General features: G+C 45.3%; 1 protein-coding gene across 3 annotated transcripts; it reads left to right on the forward strand.

The window, feature by feature from the left end:
• The first annotated feature begins 305 nt into the window (after positions 1-305).
• On the forward strand, positions 306-8,996 carry MON1B (MON1 homolog B, secretory trafficking associated). Of its 3 annotated transcripts, none has more exons than XM_030819139.1 (6): positions 306-639; positions 856-1,013; positions 2,826-3,152; positions 3,713-4,532; positions 4,913-5,060; positions 7,450-8,996. In XM_030819139.1, the coding sequence occupies exons 2-6, from the start codon at positions 866-868 to the stop codon at positions 7,648-7,650; spliced, it is 1,644 nt and encodes a 547-aa protein (XP_030674999.1). In that variant the 5' UTR covers positions 306-639; positions 856-865; the 3' UTR covers positions 7,651-8,996. The 3 variants fall into 3 exon arrangements, with proteins under 3 accessions (XP_030674999.1, XP_030675005.1, XP_030675009.1); XM_030819149.1 differs by having other exon boundaries at positions 335-605; XM_030819145.1 differs by having other exon boundaries at positions 333-1,013.
• Positions 8,997-19,800: the final 10,804 nt, after the last annotated feature.

Genomic DNA, 19,800 nt, shown 5'->3' on the forward strand with positions numbered 1-19,800 from the left:
AGAGAAAGTGGAGTTGCCTCAGTTCTGGGAGAGCCCGTTTGTGGGTCCAGCACAGGTATCCACTGGGACTTAGGCTGCAAAAGTCCTCTTGTGAAACGAGGAATAGGCTCGAGCCTTCGATTGGGTCAAGGGAGACGTCAATCAATGGATAGGCGGGTGCAAACGCAACACAACGCACGGTATTGGTTAGGGTTTGGCGGGGGGAGTAGACAGCGGGGAAATGAGGCGGCTTATCTCGATTGGCCCAGAAAGAAGGCGGTCGCGCCCTGTTTACTCCGGGATTGGCTAGAGCGAGCCGCGCCCCTCTCACGCCAACAACCACCGGTAAGCGAAGTGGGCCTCGCACTCCCGGGTTAGCAGCCGTAGCCAGATTCGTTGAAAGGAGTGCTGAGAGGTCCCATTGAGCTCCCGAACAGACCTGACGTAGATGCGGAAGTGGCCCGCGCCATCTCAACTATGAGGGGATACCCGTAGGCGGCGGGAGCGAGGAGCCAATAAAGCTCCGCAACCAGAAGTGTCTTCTGGGAGGTGTCGCACCCGGAAGTGTGGCACCTCCCCGGCCGCACCCGGAAGTGTGATGCCACCGCCGCTACGGGGAAGTAATGGTATCCGGCCAATTGAGATTCGGGGTTAAAACAGGTGTTTGTATATCTCTATTTCTAAGGCCCAGTAGAGTCTCCTCTTTTCGGAAAGTGTGGAGGGGGCAGTTACTTGGGCATGACTTTGAATGTCTCGTCATATTGAAATCCGTGGGGAAACGAGCAGTAGGAGTGTGTCCAAGGGGGGCCTGACTCTATAAAGGCTTTTCAGAAGTTTCCTTCACCGCCCGTCGCCCTCGATTCCCCTCCCCCTCAGGGATGTGCAGATGGAGGCCGGAGGAGACACTGCTGCCCCGGCCCCTGGGGGCGCGGAGGACTTGGAGGACACGCAGTTCCCCAGTGAGGAAACTAGAGAAGGTGGAGGGGTTCATGCGGTCCCGCCGGATCCCGAAGACGAGGGCCTAGAGGAAACAGGTATGACTCCACTTAGTGGGGTCTTAAAAGGAATCCCTAGGGGTTGTCATTGTTGGACGGGGGAAGGGTCAGTGGGTGACCAGTAGGGAGTCTTTTGGGACTCGAGAGAAGTGGCTTAAACCATAGCCGGGACAGGAGGAGGTCACTGTGGACACATGGTGTAGTTTACACCATTGAGGAAGTCATTGGGTGTCAACGGATGTTCACTGGGGGTTTGGTATGAATTTAGATCATTGAGGAATCAAAAAGGGGGCTGTTAGGACCAAAGAGGGTCACTGAGGATTTAGAGCGTTTAAGTCAAAGAATGTGCTGAAGAAAGTCAATAGACTCCAAGGAGAACTGTTGAGAAGTTAGTGTTCTTGAGGAGTAGGATGTTATTTATTAAATAATAGAAGTGGGAAGGGGAATCAGTGGAGTTCGATGGTCACTCAGAGTATTTACATCATTGAAGTCACTGGTAGGCTGTTGGGGAAGTCTTTAAGGAACCGAATGTTAGTGGATGTGTAAAGTTGTTCATTTGGGATTTAATGGAAGTCACTGAGAAGTCTGTACCATTGATCACTTTGGAATTAGTGGATATAAATGGAGTCATTGGGAAGGATCAGTGGACCTCACTGAGAATAAATGTGGGTGGGGAGGTTGAGGACTTGGGAATTAATAGCAGGTAAGAGCAGTTATTAGGAGGGAGTAATGATATTTGGGGACATGGGAGTGTCAGTGAATGTCAATGACAGAATATGCAATTATTGGGATTTTATGGGAAAATTATTGAGACAGTTGCACATGGATAATAATGGTTGTCACTGGGGGATGAATGGAAATCAATGGGAATAAATGGATGTGTCAGTAGGGGCCATTGAAGTTGTGGGTTTTAGTGAATGTTAATGATGGTGATGGTTAGGGGCAGTGGAAGTCATTAAAGTCTTGTATGTTAGTGGATATTATGATAGTTACTGTAGGGAAGGGAGTGGCTATCAATGAGATTGAAGGTGGTCAGGGGAGTCAGCGAAGGTCTCTGAAGTACTGAGTGTTAGTGGAGGTTAATGATGGTCATTGTTGGGGGTGGGGGGAGTGGACATGGAGTAGAATAAATTGTGGATCGGAGCAGTCATGGAGGGTCATTGAAAAACCAGGTGTTAATGATTGTTAATGTGGGGTCATTGGGGTGTTTGTGAACCACAGTGGGAGTGAATAATGGATTAGGGGAGTCCTAAATATCTGGGTGTTAGTGGATATTAACGACAGTCATTGGGAGAAATAGTGGACATTACCAAGAATATAAATGGGTGACCAGGAGAGTTAGTAGGGGTCATCAGGTATCAGAGGGCATCACTGATAGGGTAGTTGCGGGGGTTGGGGCATTCAAACACTTAAGATATTAATAGATGTTAACGGTGGCCATTGGGTGAGCAGATATCAGGAGAAAAAATAGGGGTCAGAGGAGTTAATGGGGGATCATTGAAGATGAATAATCGTCATCCAGAGTCAATGGGGTGCTTTGAAGACTTTGGAATGACAGTTATTGAAAGGAAAGTAATTGGTCTTTAGGAACATAGCAGGTCCAGTGGAATAACAATGAGAATATGTTGGTTTATTAGGGTTTTAGGGAGATCACTGGAACCTAAATGTTAGTGGAGATCATTGCAGGGTCCTAGGGCAGTCATTGGTCATTGAGGGGCATAGGAAATACTTGGAGTTCTGCGTCAGCATGCAGGGGTCATAGAGGGGCTAGTAGATATTTGGTGGGTCCTTGGGGATGTGGGGTTAGTTAGGAGTTCACATGCAGATGACCCACCAGGGGCTCCCTTTCAGGATCCAAGGACAAGAACCAGCCACCCAGCCCATCACCACCGCCCCAGTCAGAGGCCCCGTCAAGCAACTGTCGGCTCTGGAGTCCTGCAGCCCCTGAGAATAGTCCCACACGTAGCCCTGAGAGTAGCTCTGGAGGCCAGGGCGGGGACCCCAGTGATGAGGAGTGGCGCAGCCAGCGGAAGCATGTGTTTGTGCTGAGTGAGGCTGGCAAGCCCATCTACTCGCGGTACGGTAGTGTGGAGGCGCTGTCGGCTACCATGGGTGTAATGACCGCCCTGGTGTCCTTTGTGCAGAGTGCAGGAGATGCCATCCGCGCCATCTACGCTGGTGAGCAAACAGGTGGGAGGCAGAATGGGGGACAGTGACTGGGAATATGGCTGGCACGGGTAGGTCTGTCTGCCTCAGGCACTATCCAGCCAGCCAGGGTTGGGTCCCTGTGTGTGGATGGTCAGCCAGGGCTCTAACTGTCAGTGGCGGGAGATGGGGCGTTCATCTCTGTCGGGTCTGCTGGTTTCTGAATGATTGACTTGCTGGGGTCTAAGTGACTAGGTGGATACTTCTGTGTCGCCTGAGAGGATGACTGTGGGGGCTGTGTGGCTGAGCTGTGTCTTTCTGGCTCTGTGTCAGCCTTTGTACCATCTCTCTCCGCCTGCCCCTGCTCTGTGCTTTGTATCTAATCTACCTGTTCCTTTGTCCATCCCATCATGTCTCTGCAAATGTCCAGATTCTTCCAGCTCGTCCTTACCCCAGTCCAGGTGCCCACAGAGTAAGCATGTGGACTCGGGCCCAGTGTGTGTATGGTAGGAGAGGGCGGAAGAGCCCCACTGTCTCCCTCTGGTCATTCCTGATCCAGCTTTACCCACCCTTCTTACCCCTTCCTTCCCCAGAGGACCACAAGCTGGTGTTCCTACAACAGGGCCCACTGTTGCTCGTGGCCATGTCACGGACTTCTCAGTCAGCAGCCCAGCTGCGGGGGGAGCTGCTAGCTGTACACGCACAGATCGTGAGCACACTTACACGTGCAAGTGTCGCCCGCATCTTCGCACACAAGCAGAACTATGACCTCCGCCGCCTGCTGGCTGGCTCAGAGCGCACACTGGACCGACTTCTGGACAGTGTGGAGCAGGACCCAGGAGCCCTGCTCCTGGGTGCCGTGCGCTGTGTGCCCCTTGCCCGCCCGCTGCGAGACGCACTGGGTGCACTCCTCCGACGTTGCACAGCACCTGGCCTGGCGCTGTCAGTGCTGGCAGTAGGCGGTCGACTGATAACAGCAGCCCAGGAGCGGAATGTGCTGGCTGAGTGCCGGCTGGACCCAGCTGACCTGCAGTTGCTGCTCGACTGGGTGGGTGCACCAGCCTTTGCGGCGGGTGAGGCTTGGGCACCCGTGTGCCTGCCCCGCTTCAACCCTGATGGTTTTTTCTATGCCTACGTGGCCCGCCTGGATGCTATGCCTGTCTGTCTGCTGCTGCTTGGCACCCAACGTGAAGCCTTCCATGCCATGGCCGCCTGCCGGCGCCTGGTCGAAGATGGGATGCATGCCCTCGGTGCCATGCGTGCCCTTGGGGAGGCTGCCAGCTTCTCTAATGCCTCATCAACCAGTGCTCCTGCCTACAGCGTGCAGGCTGTGGGGGCGCCAGGCCTCCGGCACTTCTTGTATAAGCCGCTGGACATCCCTGACCACCACCGCCAACTGCCCCAGTTTACCAGGTAGGCCCTGACCCTAAGGCAACTGGCTGGGTGGGAAGGCCTGTCAAACCAGGAAGTTCAGCATCTCAGGGATGTGACTCAGGAGAGATAACCGGCCATGCTTAAGAAAGAGGGAAGAGAACAAGTCTCTGTTTGATGATGAAGCATCAGCCACAGACCTAAAGGAATCCCCCTCTTCTGGAGGAGAGCAGGGCCCTAGTACTCAGGGAATCCCCTAGTTTGATGAGGGAAGGTCAGCCTCCAACCCCTGAGAATCCTCAAGTCTCATGGGAGAGGCTCAGCTCCCTCATGTAATTGAAATCTCTAGACTGAGGGAGGAAATGGGCCGGCCAAGAAGGCCCTGGACTAACCTTGCCCTCCACCTCCCTCCATCTTGGCAGCCCTGAGCTAGAGGCCCCCTACAGCAGAGAGGAGGAGCGGCAGCGGCTGTCGGACCTGTACCACCGCCTGCATGCTCGTCTGCACAGCACCTCCCGACCCCTGCGCCTCATTTACCACGTGGCTGAGAAGGAGACGCTGCTGGCCTGGGTAAGTTGGGCAGGGCTCTGAGTGAATTAACTCCTCACTTCAAGCCTCCTTTCCTTATATTGTATCCCCTCCAGCCATAGCGCCTCCACCAAACACAGCAGGCCTCTGGCTGGGCTGTGCCTTGCCTGTGACACTGTCCCTGACTTTACACACACATCTTTGAAGCCCATGATAACTAATGACCGTGTCTCTAATCCGACATCAGCCTCATCCTCCTGTGTGCTTCTCCCCAATTAGCAACCAGGACAGTGTCTTTGACTTTCCAGAGACCCCATTAACCACCATTGCTGTGCCTGCCGATTCCCCAGTAGCCCAATCCATGTGTCTGGAGGCACCCCATTCATCACCAGCTCTTTGTGACTCTGTGAGTCCCCAGCCCTCTGCAGACACTACAGACACTTGCTGTGCCCTCCACCTGGGGTATCCTTCCCTTGGGTCTCCTCCGGGCTCCAGCCCTCACTTCCTATGCGTTTCCTAAAGGTCAGCTTCTAAGGGAGGCCAGTGAAGGGGACCTCATCAGAAATGGCACCTGCCACGTAATGCATATTTATTAATTTATTGCATGACTGCTGTGGATCAGGCATTGCCCTAGGCTAAGGATTTTGTTTTTAAATTTTTTTAACTTTCATTTTCAAATAACTTTAGACTTAGAAAGAAGTTGCAAAAACAATATAAAGAGTTTTTCTATTTATAAAGAGTTATAAAGGGCGTAGTGAAAACCACGCCTGGCCAGATGGTGGTTTTCCTAACTCCATCATTCTTTCTACATTTATTGGCTAGGATTTTACGATAAAGAATAACATGGGGCCGGACATGATGGCTCACGCCTGTAATCCCAGCACTTTGGGAGGCTGAGGCAGGCTGATCACTTGAGGTCAGGAGTTCGAGACCAGCTTGGCTAACATGGCGAAACCCCATCTCTACTAAAAATACAAAAATTAGCTGGGTGTGGTGGTGCCCACCTGTAGTCCCAGCTATTCACGAGGCCGAGGCAGGAGAATCACTTGAACCTGGCAGGCAAAGGTTGCAGTGACCCGAGATTGTGCCACTGCACTCCAGCCTGGGCAACAGAGTAAGACTCCATTTCAAAAAAAAAAAAGGAATAACTTTTCCTTCTTCTATTTATTGAATTTTTAATTTTCTATCAATATTGTCTCATGGATTTTTCTTTAATTCAGTGAGCTAAAATCCTTCTCTAGCATTTATTTTGGTGTTCAAATTGCCTCTGATTTAGCCAGTGGGTACCCTGATTTAGGCAGGCTGATCCCTGTGTCTCTGACACGTCCCTTTCACTATGTGAGCACATCTTACTTGACGTTCTCTATTCCAGTCGTCAACTCAGCCATTTTTCCATGGAGCCCTTGTACCTTTTAGTACAGATTGGAATTTAAAAACCAAGATATGGGCCAGGCATGGTGGCCCACACCTATAATCCCAGCACTTTGGGAGGCGGAGGCTAGGGTGGGGGGGGGGGGGGGGGGGCAGGTCACAGGGTCAGGAGTTCGAGATCAGCCTGGCCAACAGGGTGAAACCCCGTCTCTACTAAAAATACAAAAAATTAGCCAGGTGTGGCAGCATGCGCTTGTAATCCCAGCTACTCGGGAGGCTGAGGCAGGAGAATCGCTTGAACGTGCCACTGCACTCCAGCCTGGGCAACAGATTGAGACTCTGTGTCAAAACAAACAAACAAACAACAACAAAAAAAGATACGTTAGGAGCAGAATTTTAAACCAAGTGATCAGGGTGGCCTCCCTGAGCAGATGGCATCTGAGTGGAGTAGGGAGGCATTGAGCTACATGGATATTAGGAGGAAGAGTACACTGGCAGAGGGAAAGGAGTGATATGCTGTGAGGTGGGACTGAGCGTGGCTATGTTTGAGGAATAGCAAGGAAAGGGTAGAGTGCCCGGAGCAGAGGGAGTGAAGGGGAGAGTTCTGGGAGGTGGCACAGGAAAGGCGTGGGGTCAGGCCTCTCCATGTGGTATGAGGCATAAATTGAGTTCCCTTTTATATTATTCCCTGGCTGTAGATGATGAAAACATAGTTGTATGAGCTTAGAGCAGGACCTTGTACACAATACGTTACTGAGAGGATATTAAACATTGTTACTGTTTTCCCCAGTCCCCAGATGAGCAAACAGGTCTAGAGAGTACCCACACACGCAACTAGCATCACCCAGTTGAAGCCACTAGGTCCACCTGACCCTTGGCTCATTAATTGCACAGTATCAGCTTACCTACCTTAGCCCAGTATCTAGGAGCACCCGGTAGGAGGTGCTGCCAGGTACAGGTTCCAGGTTGCAGGAGGCAGACATGTAGCTGCATTGGGGTAGGCAGGATTGTCCATAGCCAGCTCTGGCCCATCTGACTCTGTCTCCTCCCAAACCCCCAGGTGACCTCCAAATTCGAGCTCTATACCTGCCTCAGCCCTCTGGTGACCAAGGCAGGTGCAATCTTGGTAGTGACCAAACTCCTGCGCTGGGTGAAGAAAGAGGAGGACCGGCTCTTCATTCGTTACCCACCCAAGTACTCCACACCACCAGCCGCCTCTACGGACCAAGCTGCCCATAATGGCTTGTTCACTGGACTCTGATAGTGGAGCTCCCAGACCAGGCAGTGCTGGGAGCAACCACCTTTGTTTTTTACCTTCTGTCCACCCTGGAAATGTGGGTCGGGGTGTGTCCGTGGCCAGTCATTGTCTCCCTAAGCAATGGGGCAAGATCTGAGGGCCCGCCGATGAGAGAGATGGTGGCAGCCGCCAGGCGAGCAGGCTGCTTTCCCCACCCAGTCATGCACCTTCCCCTCTGGGGAAATCCTTAAGCCTCCCTCTCCCTTCCCTCTGTCTCATCTCCTCCACTTGGATGATGCTCTAGCCTCTGTCAGGGACTGTCCCCTCCAAACTTGCTTCAGGGGTCTGCCTCCTCAGTTGAATCTCAGCCCTGAATGTCCAGATATGGCCTTAAATCTGGTCTCTAGGGTGGCCCACAGGGGTGCTGAAATTGGCACTTCAGAGCCAGGCTACGCTTGGAACTGGCCTGAGGGTATTTTAAAGAAAAAAACTACATAAAAGCCCTAAAAGTAAGACCCACAAGGATATTCCTTTGCCCTTCTTGTACTTTTCTTCATCTTCACCCTTCCAGAAATGATCCCCCCTCAATGCTGGCTGCTGCTAACATTAATGAGAAGGTGGCCTCCAGTGTCCACCTGTGGAACCCAGGACACAGCACCTGACTGCACACAGTGGCTGAAATCCAGCATTTTTACATAGGAAATGCACTTGGCTTCTAAGCCTCATTTTACTCTCTGTGAAACAGAAATAAGTAACCCTCTCTCATGAACTCTGATGAAGATTTGTAAACGAAAACAGACTCAAACTATTGTGTACCACCACATAGCACATGCACGTCTGTCCCAGACTTTGACAACCTGCACAAGACAAGCAGCCTAAAGCAAGAGAGACCTCCCTAGGGTTTTGTATGTGTGCACACTACTCTCACTCCCCAACCGGCCATTACTCTAGTTCTGCCCTTGTTTGTGGAGTTACAGCCTCAAGGTTGTAGCATGCGTGCTGACAGTCAGGGCCGCAGTGTGTTCCGCGCCTGCCCAGTGCTGACTCCCGATTCAACTGCTGTCGTAACCGCGGGCTGCACGCATGCGCGCTGAAAAGCCTTTCACCCTCACGTGGTTTCTTTTTTAACCAGTCATCAAGCAAGGCTTGCGCGCAGGCCCCGCGTTGGAAAATGGCGGGGAAGCTGAAACCTCTGAATGTGGAGGCGCCAGAAGCCGCCGAGGAGGCTGAAGGTAGTGAGGGCAAGTGGGCTGCACTCCTTTCTCTCCAACCAGGGCAGAAAGGAGGGAGGAGGATTCATCCCATTACAATAATGAAATAATGATACTCTAATTTTTTTTTAATAAAATGTTAAGCCTTTTGTTATTGAAGAAAAACAATTTTTAACCGTTCAGCAGAGTGGAGATAAATTAACAGGCATATTCTTATCACCGAGATTAACTTTTGTCAACTCTAGCGTATACGTTGTTGAACGTAAACAACACGTAGTTCAGTACGAAAGTCTTCAAACAAAAGTGGGGCGGTGTGGATGTTCTCACAAAAATCACCGTGCTGCAGCCACCCCTTATTAACAGTAATTTCCAGTGTCGCCATTTCACACCTAACACATATGACACTTTGATGGACTCTTAAACCTCCTAATCGAACATGGCCTCCCCCACAGCCTCTTTTCTCCAGGGTATTCACTTGAATGACAGGCAAAGGAGGGTGGAGGGGTGTCGGCCTAGACACTATTGGAAATTGTATTCCAGCCAAAAGAAAAAAAATCCCAGGCCGCGCACAGAGGCTCACGCCTGTAATCCCAACACTTTGGAAGGCCGAGCTGGGCGGATCACAAGGTCAGGAGTTCGAGGCCAGCCTGACCAACATGGTGAAACCCTGTCTCTACTAAAAAACTATATATACGTGTGTGTGTGTGTGTGTGTGTGTGTGTGTGTGTGTGTGTATACTAATTAGCCGGGCGCGGTGTTGTGGGCCTGTAATCGCAGCTGCTCCGGAAGCTGAGGCAGGAGAATCGCTTGAACCCAGGAGGTGGAGGTTGCAGTGAGCCGAGATCATGTCACTGCACTCCAGCCTGGGTGACAGAGTGAGACTCCATCTCAAAAGAAAAAATTCTCCCTTGGCCGGGCTTGGTGGCTTATGCCTGTAATCCCAGCACTTTGGAAGGCCAAGGCGGGTGGGTCACCTCAGGTCAGGAGTTTGAGACCAGCCTGGCCAGCATGGCGAAACCTCGTCTCTACTAAAAATACAAAAATTGTCTGGGTGTGGTGGCAGGCGCCTGTAGTCCCAGCTACTGAGGAGGCTGAGGCAGGAGAATTGCTTGAACCCGGGAGGCAGAGGTTACAATGAGCTGACATTGCGCCACTGCACTCCAGTGAGGACGACAGAGTGAGCAAAAAAAAAAAAACAGAAAACAAACAAAAAAATCTCCCAAGGCAGTAATGCATTTGTATGCCACTAGCATTTTTTTTTTGTTATAGAAATATTCAGAGTGTACCAACGTAGAGAAAATAGCTTTAAACAAAGCCCATGTGTACCCATCAGTATGCTTTAACTGTTGTCACCTTTCTGCCCCACTTTTATCTGTCTCGAACACCCCTTTCTGCACACTCTTTAAACCACTGTATTAATAAACACATTAGACTGCATCCTGCCAGACCTACCCATACAGACATCACAGTAATGATTATTGCTTATTGCCTGACCTAGGATGTGAGCTCCATGAGAACAGAGACTGTTTACCTCTCGCTCCCCTGCACCTAAAACAATGCCTGCTTGGTGTAAAGTAAGGGCTCAGTAATTTTTTAATGTGTGACTAATGAAATAACTTCAAGAGCAGAGAACTCTTTTAGATTAGAGGCACATACTAAGTGCCAACATTCAACAAAAGACAGATGGAAATAACACGGATGCAAATAAATCTCATTTATTAACTGTGTAATGCAGCTGCCACTGCAATTTAAAAAATATTTTAGTATCAACCTTTCAAATTCCTCAAAATTTAAGTTATGACTAACTTCACCAGCAAAGGAAAAATTGAAGGATGTATGAAGTTGCTGTTTCTAGCCCATCAAATTGGCTTTATAAAGGGAAGAATAGTATCTGGTATTGATGACCTTGTAGAGAAAGAGGACTTTTCCTGCCTCAGGGAAGAGAGATAACTCAAAGTAAAGACTTTGCTAGAGGCAGTTTGGCAGAGTATTTTTAGCATCTAAAATGCTCTTCCACTTCTGCAGTGACCATGCTATGTAATCAAAGGAGAATACGTAAGTGTATGGACCAGGAATGGTCACTGGGGTGTTGATGTAGGCACAACACAAGAAATAGTCACAGAAATGGCTAAGTCTAGGTTTATGTGTGCATGCTGTGGAGTGTCTCTGTGGTGGATTTTTTTTTAAGAGGCAGAAAAAAAATTCTAATTTAAGTGTATTAAAATTCAATTATAAGCTGATAGGATTATTATTGACACACAAGGAGCTCCAAAAGAGATCTTATTTATATTAGAGACAAGCCAGTTGGGATTGAAACAAAAATGGAGGGGGGTATAGCCCTGTGTATGTTGCATAGAAAAAGTGTCTCAATGGTAAAGGCCTAAGTGATAACTCTGGACAAGGGATTTGGATTTTGGGAGTAGTGCAGAGGTAGAGGTATTTTTGTGATTTGTTGTTCTATTTTTCTTTTAGAAAAATGTAAGTAGTCATATATAATTTTAAAATATAAGGGAGAAGAGGCAAAATTTTGAATGGTAACTGAGGATCCTATGTTCATATTGGATCAGTATTAACATCCAGGTTTTGATTGTTGTACTGTGGTTACCTGGTAGATTCCCTTTGTATATAAGAAATAGACACTGGAAAAGTAAGGAGTAATGGGCCAAGATGTCTGCAACTTATTGTTCAGAATCACTCTTAAATGGGGAATCTGATATAAGGGCAAAATGGGAGCACTGTGGCCTATTTCTACAACTTTTGTGTACATCTGAAATTATTTCAAAATAAAATGTTTAAAAGGGTGCTCTTACTGTGCTGGCCGTTTTCTTTTGTAATGGACTTTGCGTGTGTGTGTCAAAAATGTTAGTTGGATTATTTAAAAGATTTACTTATTACCCACTCTTGGCCTTAGTTCATGACTAGCACTAGAAAGCAGAGAGGGGAAAAACACAGATGGAGCTTTTGCAGAAATAGTTGCAAATGCCAGCTATAAAAAAGATGTGGAGACAATCAGGAAATTATTGCATAGCCTGGGTATTGGGAGATATTACCTGATGAATATTAATCTTGTCAGTTGTGATTATAGGATTGGGGTCATCTAAGAAAATGTCCTTAAGTAGTTAAGACTCCTAATGAAGTATCTGGGAATAAAATGTCAAGAAGCCTGGGGCTTTCTTAAAAATAATTCAACACTGGAAAAACATAGCTGAAAGAAATAGGGTGAATATTAATGATTGTCAGATCTGGGCAATGAGCATATCAGAGTTAATCATAATATCCTCTCTACTCTCTTGTGCATTTGAAAGTTCTCATAATAAGGTATTAAAAATAAAACAATCACAAACACCTCCCCTTGTTATTAAAGTAGCTTTACTTTTTGTCTTATTTCCAAAATATTAAGAATATTTTTGAAATTAAAAAAATCTCAGGAGAGGACATGCCAGCTTGTTCACAGTGATTGTATCGGGGAAGCAGTGAGATTTAGGATTAAGGAGAGAAGAGAAAATGTCATTGTTAACGTCACTTCTTTGTTTGAATTTTCTTAGAACTTTACTTGAGTAAGAAAGTAAAAATTAGAGCAATACATGAAATGTATTTTACTAAAAGACCAAGTGTTGTCACCGAACTGCTGGCAGTGGTTACTTCTGGGAAGGGGAGCAAGTTGGAGAAGGGGCTGCTGGTGAGGGGAGACTTTTCCTTTTTATTTTATTCTTCCACACTTGTTTATTGTGTAAGTTATTCTACATGTGTTTATTATGTAATTTAAAAATTAAAATGCAAATTAAAATAATACATACTAATTTATAAAGGATTTCAGGGCAAACAAAAAGACATAAAGAAAGTGAACATACCACCAAATATTTCAAAAAAAAATCTAATAAGCTCAGGTTAATAAAACCCTGATTTACAACATGGATTTTAATGGCTGCAAAGAATTTCATCCTACAAATATGCTGTAATTAATCCCCTAAGGTATCTTCAAGTTACTTCCTTTTTTTTTTTTGAGATGGAGTTTTGCTCTTGTTGCCCAGGCTGGAGTGCAGTGGTGCCAACCATCTCGGCTCACTGCAACCTCCATCCCCAAGGTTCAAGCGATTCTCCTGCCTCAGCCTCCCGAGTAGCTGGGATTACAGGCGTCCGCGGCCACACCCAGCTAATTTTTGTATTTTTAGTAGTGACGGGGTTTCACCATGTTGGCCAGGCTGGTCTCAAACTCCTGACCTCAAGTGATCCACCCGCCTTGGCCTCCCAAAGTGCTGGGATTACAGGTGTGAACCACTGCACCTGGCCGAAGTTACTTAAATTCTGTATGGCTAGTTTCCTTATCTGTAAAGTAGAAAGTTATTGTGAGGGTTAAATAAATAGATAATATATAGAAAGTGCTGAAAACAATACTTGGTACATCATAAGCACTGTGTTGGTGGTAGCTGTCATTATTACAAAGAATTTTCACATCCTCATTTGGTCATCATCCTAGGAATCTTACATAGTAAACATTATATATTTTTGTCACTTTACAGTTAAGGAAATTGATGGTGACTTCACTGAAACCAGGGAAGAACTAGTATTCAAGGCCAGATCTTCTTACCCCTAATTCGGAGTTCTTCCTCTTCTCTATGCCACACCACACTGCACTCTTCCATTTCATCCAAGTTCTTTTTTTTTTTTTTTTTTTCGCGCTTCGTTTTTTTGTCGGAGTTAAGATCACAATTGACTTGACTTTATTCTTCCAAGTTCAGTGATCCAGTTGGCATTTATTGAATATCTGCCATATCCCTGGCACTTTGTTAGCAACTGAGAAAGCAGAAAATGTATCAGTCACAGGTTCTGTCTTCAAGGAGCTTAAAGACTCACTGGAGGGAGAAAAGAGGTACACAGTAAACAATAGCAGACCTAAAATCGTGTGCTCCTGAGAGGCAGTGAGCCATTGGAAAGAATACCACGCTAGGAGTCAGACAGTTCCTTTTGTGACTCAGCTCTGGTTCACTGTGTGACCTTACTGGGGACATATAACTAAAACAAAAGCTTCTGCCAATCCAGAAAACTTCTCCACAAAAAGTAGAAGAGAAAGAAGACAGTTCTATTATTGAATAAGCATTAAACCAGAAGGTGATGTCACAGGCAATCACAGAAGAGATTGCAAAGGCGGAGAAATAAATCTCACCCTTTAATATAGCCAGATACAACCCATTCAGTGATGAACAATAAAATAACTAGTTCTCAAAGACTTAATAGCACGATTTGTCACTCATAGTTCATCCTAAATTGGGGTAACCCTCTGTGTTAGTTAATTGGCTTTATCCAAAGGAAAATTCAATGATCGACGCAGTTTTGGAGCAAGGCACCTGCATGCTAAAGCTAGACCCTTACCCTCTTACAGAAATCGTGAGACAAGGACGCTATCTTGCTTGATAAAATTTCAAAGAGATAGTTCTCAGGTCCTTTAGAAAGACAATCATAGGTCATAAAGGTGGTGGGAGGTTTATTAGCTTTTAAAAAGATTTATATGCATTTCAAAGAGAAATAACAAGCTTTTTTTAAGTAGATGCTCTCAGAAAAGGCAAAGAAGAAGGGGTTGGGGAAAATTGGGAAGGGGTAGGGTAGGAGTATATTCCCTTATTTTCAATAAGGAGAATGAAGCCTCTTTTTTTTTCTTTTTTAAAATTTTAAATTTTTATGGGTACCTCATAAGTATATATATTTATGGGGTACGTGATACATTTTGATAGAGGCATACACTGTGTAATAATCACAAAAGGGATAAATGAGCTATCCAACACCTCAAGCAAACCTCTTATTATTATTATTATTATTTTGAGATGGAGTTTTGCTCTTGTTGCCCAGGCTGGAGTGCAATAATGCAATACCGGCTCACCGCAACCACCAGCTCCTGGGTTCAAGCAATTGTCCTGCCTCAGCCTCCTGAGTAACTGGGATTACAGGCATGCACCACCACACCCGGCTAATTTTGTATTTTTAGTAGAGACAGGATTTCTCCATGTTGGTCAAGCTGATCTCGAACTCCCAACCTCATGTGATCCACCCCACTTGGCCTCCCAAAGTGCTGGGATTACAGGCGTGAGCCACCATGCCCGGCCATCTTATTTTTAATTCGTGTGTGCCTTTACAACTGTGGGTAAATCACTTCATCTTCCTAGGCTTCCTTTTCCTCCTTGTTAGAAAGAGGTGGAAGATCTTTGTTAGTGTTCATAAACTACTATTCTAGGAAAAAAACAAAACAAAACAAAACAAAACATAACAAAAACGGCACTAAATGCTTTCATTCTTGGCCAATCATAGTGGCTTTCAATTTTAATTTAGTTTAATTAATTTATTTATTTTGAGACAGGGTCTCACTCTGTCGCACAGGCTGGAGTGCAATGGCCTGACCTCCACTCACTGCAATCTCCCCCTCCCGGGTTCAACCGATTCTCCTGCCTTAGCCTCCTGAGTAGCTGGGCGTGTGTGCCACGACGCCTGACTAAATTTTTGCATTTTAGTAAAGAGGAGGTCTCGCCATGTTGCTCAGGCTGGTCTTGAACTGAGCTTAAGGAATCAGCCCACCTCGGCCACCCAAAGTACTGGGATTACAGGCATGAGTCAACGTGCCTGGCTATAGTAGCTCTTTAAAACACCTTTAAAAATTTTTAAATGATGCCTTTGGAGAGGGGAATGCACACTTAGATCCCCATAATCCATCCTCATTCTGCGCTTTTGTCTTGTAGCTCACCTGCCTAGTCCTTCCAGCTTCCATTGTGTAGTATTCTATAAGGTGCCAAGATGTATTAAACATGGGCTAATAAGAAAAGAGAAAGAGCAGTATTAGTCATATTTTCTGGGAAGACTTATGGGGCCATAGAACTTTTTGTGATCCTTGGTGAGTAGGAAGGATTTTAATTATAAAACAATATTTTTGTTCCAATTCTTATATTTCCTTCCTTCTGTTTTCACACTGCACTACCACCCATAAAACAGTGTTAAATAATGGCGTTGATTTTAAAAATCCGTGTTTCTTCTGATTTTAAAGGAAATGCATATTTTTCGCCATGATGTCGTCTTTTGAACCTGTGTATATTTTGTTTATGAAGAGACTATATCCATCCAATAGAATTTTGTTGACATTTTAAAAATTAAGAATGAATGTTGAATTTTACAAAATACTTTTGAGCATCTGTTGAGGTGATTTTTCTGTTTTGAAATATCTGTTACGGTAAATTTGATTAATAGATTTCTTCTTTCGGAGCTATCTTAGCCATGGTTGAATCAATGTCTAGATTCAGTTTGTGTTTTATAAACCAGAACACAGCTCTCACACAAGAGTAACTGTGCTCCCCTTCATTTCACTTCTGAGACTTTTATAATATTATTTTATAATTTGTTTTATTTTATAATATTTTAAATATTATATTTAATATTTTAATAATTTTTTAAAATTATAAAAATGTTATTTCTGATGCAATTATTTGTACTCATTTCCTGTTTCAGTTTGCTAGGTCTGCTGTAATAAAGGGCCACAGACTGAGTAGCAGTTCTAGATGCGGGAAGTCCAAGATCAGGGTGTCCCCAGGGCTGGTTCTTCCAAGGGCTGTGAGAGAGGATCTGTTCCATGCCTGTCTCCTAGCCTCTGGTGGTTTGCTGGCAGTGTTTGGCTTGTAGCTGCATTATTCACTCTATGCCTTAATTTCTACATGTTGTTCTCCCTGTGTATGTGTCTGTCTCTGTATCCAAATTACCCCTTTTAATAAGGACACTGTAATATTGAATCAGGGCCCACCGGATTGATGTCATTTTAATTTGATTATCTCTGTAAAGACCATGATATGGTTTGGCCCTATGTCCCCCAACAAAGCTCATGTTGAATTGTAATCCTCGGTGTTGGAGGAGGGAGCTGGTGGGAGGTGACTGGATCATGGGGGCGGACTTCCCCCTTGGTGTTCTCATGATAGTGAATTCTCAAAAGATCTGGCTGATCAAAAATGTGTAGCACCTCCCCTTTCCCTCTCTCTTCCTCCTGCTCCCACCATGTAAGACGTGTCTGCTTCCGCTTTGCCTTTTGCCATGATTGTAAGTTTCCTGAGGCCTCCCAAGGCATGCTTCCTGTACAGCCTGTAGAAGAACCATGAGCCAATTAAAACTTTTTTCTTTATAAATTACCTAGTATCAGGTAGTTTTTAATAGCAATGTGAGAATGGACTAACACAGACTATATGTTCAAATAACATAATATTCTAATGTACTTGGGGTTAGGACTTTAATGGATGAATTGGGGTGAGGGGGTTGTGTATGATAAAATTCAACCCATAACACTGCCTAATAGAGAAAAAACATTTAATCAAGTAGATGACTTGAATATTGGGATATTTTATATGACACTATAGGCTGGAACTTTTAATCCATTATTTAAATAGACTTAACCCAATTTGTTGAATAGTCAGACAACTTTGAATATGCCTATTTCTCATGGGGTTAGAAAAGTTGTCATCTTTGACCATATTCCACGGTTAATTTAATTACAGATTTCAATTGCCAGACCTTTCATGCCTTGTAGACACAACGTACATTATCCTTTAGGTTGTTTGCCTTTGATTCAGGTACCCATTTTTGGTTAGTTTGGTTGCCTCAAAAATATAAATAGATGTATTAGGAAAACATATCTAGATTATCCATATAATTATATTCTTTGTCCACCTAAATACAAAACCAACCATTGTTCTGACCTCTGGCTACCTTGCCTATTGCTCTTAATGCATATATTTATTAGTAATACTTTTCCATAGACTCCCAGCTCTGTGTGCAGCTCAAGCTGTGGTCCAGGATTCAGAAAAATCCCTCTGGAAGCGGAGGCTCCATGCTGCTTTGATGTAAACTTTGCCCAGACAGGGAGGTTTCTCATCAGATGTTACAAACAATCACATTCAACTGTTCTTCACTCCTTTATATTCACCCAGTTAATTATTCGTGATAATACTACTTAGTTATAAATAGCACATCTCAACTAGTCTCATGGGTGTCCACTCCTGAAGGAAGCCAACAGTGGGGAAAAATATTTAATACTTGCCAACTGAAGGTAGTAGTTTCTCCAGGTTTAAAGCAACTCATTTGAGGGAAATATGCAACTTAATTTAGCTTCCCCATAATAGATACTTCATTCTCTAACTGTGCTTCCCTACTCTTTTTTAATTTTTCGTATCAGATGGTCTCTGAACACAGGAAATCTGTGGAAACTTCAGGGAGGGTGCTTGGTCTGCTCTTTGCTAACTTGATAGGCAAAATGGTTACTTGGTTGGCTTAAATTTCTCTAGTAATGAGAACAATTGAACATCTTTTCATATTTTTAAGAACCATTCTCATTTCTGTTGTGAATTATCTGTTTACCTCCATTTACCATATCCACTGGGTTGTCTTTTTTCTTACTGATTTAAAAGAAGATGCTGGCGTGGTGGCTCACGCCTGTAATCCCACCACTTTGGGAGGCCGAGGCGGGCAGATCACGAGGTCAGGAGATCGAGACCATCCTGGCTAACACGGTGAAACCCTGTCTCTACTAAAAATACAAAAAATTAGCCGGGTGTGGTGGCGGCCGCCTGGAGTCCCAGCTACTCGGGAGGCTGAGGCAGAAGAATCGCTCGAACCCAGGAGGCGGAGGTTGCAGTGAGCCGAGATCGCACCACTGCACTCCAGCCTGGGCCACAGAGTGAGACTCCATCTCAAAAATAAAAAAAAAAAAGATATGTATACACCCTACGTATATTTTTATATTTATGTGTATATGTATGTAAAGAGATCAAGGTTTTTGCATGCTATTTAAGTGAAACACATTTTTCCACTTTATCTTTTGACTTTGCTCATAGGTTTTTTTTTTTTTTTTTTTTTTTTTAACAGGGTCTCACTCTGTCACTGAGGCTGGAGTGCAGTGGCACTATCTCGGCTCACTGCAACCTCCGCCTCTCACGGTCAAGTGATTCTCCTGCCTCAGCCTCCTGAGTAGCTGGGATTACATGCACCCGTCACCACGCCCAGCTAATTTTGTTTGTTTGTTGAGACTGAGTCTCGCTCTGTCGCCCATGCTGGAGTGCTGTGGCATGACCTAAGCTCACAGCAACCTCCGCCTCCCTGGTTCAAGCGATTCTCCTGCCTCAGCCTCCCAAGTAGCTGGGATTACAGGCACGTGCCGCCACGCCTGACTAATTTTTGTATTTTTAGTAGTGACGGGGTTTCACCATGTTGACCAGGCTGTCTCAAATGCCTGACCTCAAGTGATCCACCTGCCTTGGTCTCCCAAAGTGCTGGGATTACAGGCGTAAGCCACTGTGCCCGGCTGTTCATAAGGTTTTGAGGACATGTAGCATGTTATGTTTCAGAGAATCAAAGGTATCCCCCATTTCTTTTTTGATCTCTCAATTTTGTGTTCATTTAGATTTCAGACAGCAATCAAAACACCAAGTGTAGGTGAATACAATCCCAGGCCACCTTTTCCTGGGAACCTGGATATTGAGCTCTTACTTTTCTCCATTCCAGGGTCTTGTTAAGCAGTGATGCTAACCAGTGAGTAGAACAGTGAGAGGTCTATGCATATTCTATTTGCTGATCTACCAGCTGTTGTAAGGGACTGGTCAGTGGCAGAATGAACACATTTCCCATACCTACAAAATTCACAAGTACGTAGACTTCATTTTCCGTTTTTCTACAAAACTCGAACTCTGTTTTTGTGACCTATTACTCACCGTAATCCCACCCAGCATCTTTCTCACTGGGATCTTGAGTAACATTTACCCGGAGATTACATCAGTTCCATTCTTCTTCTTCCTTTCATTATTAAGTCATTATTAGATGGAGACGATTTGATCAGCCTAGGTGCCTGTTTTTTGTCTTGCAGTCCTTCCTTGGTGTTAACTCTAAAATTAATTTCTCTTTTTTATTTTTATTTTTATTTATTTATTTATTGAGATGGACTCTCACTCTG

This window comes from Nomascus leucogenys, chromosome 2 (assembly GCF_006542625.1).
Source record: "Nomascus leucogenys isolate Asia chromosome 2, Asia_NLE_v1, whole genome shotgun sequence".
NCBI classification, from domain to species: domain Eukaryota; kingdom Metazoa; phylum Chordata; class Mammalia; order Primates; family Hylobatidae; genus Nomascus; species Nomascus leucogenys.

What these genes read in the sequence shown, in the direction of transcription:
- MON1B (XM_030819139.1), top strand. Translation starts at nt 866, where the DNA reads ATGGAGGCCGGAGGAGACACTGCTGCCCCGGCCCCTGGGGGCGCGGAG. An exon ending in CATCCGCGCCATCTACGCTG is followed by an intron (nt 3,153 to 3,712) that starts GTGAGCAAACAG and finishes TTCCTTCCCCAG; the next exon opens with AGGACCACAAGCTGGTGTTC. An exon ending in CAACTGCCCCAGTTTACCAG is followed by an intron (nt 4,533 to 4,912) that starts GTAGGCCCTGAC and finishes CCATCTTGGCAG; the next exon opens with CCCTGAGCTAGAGGCCCCCT.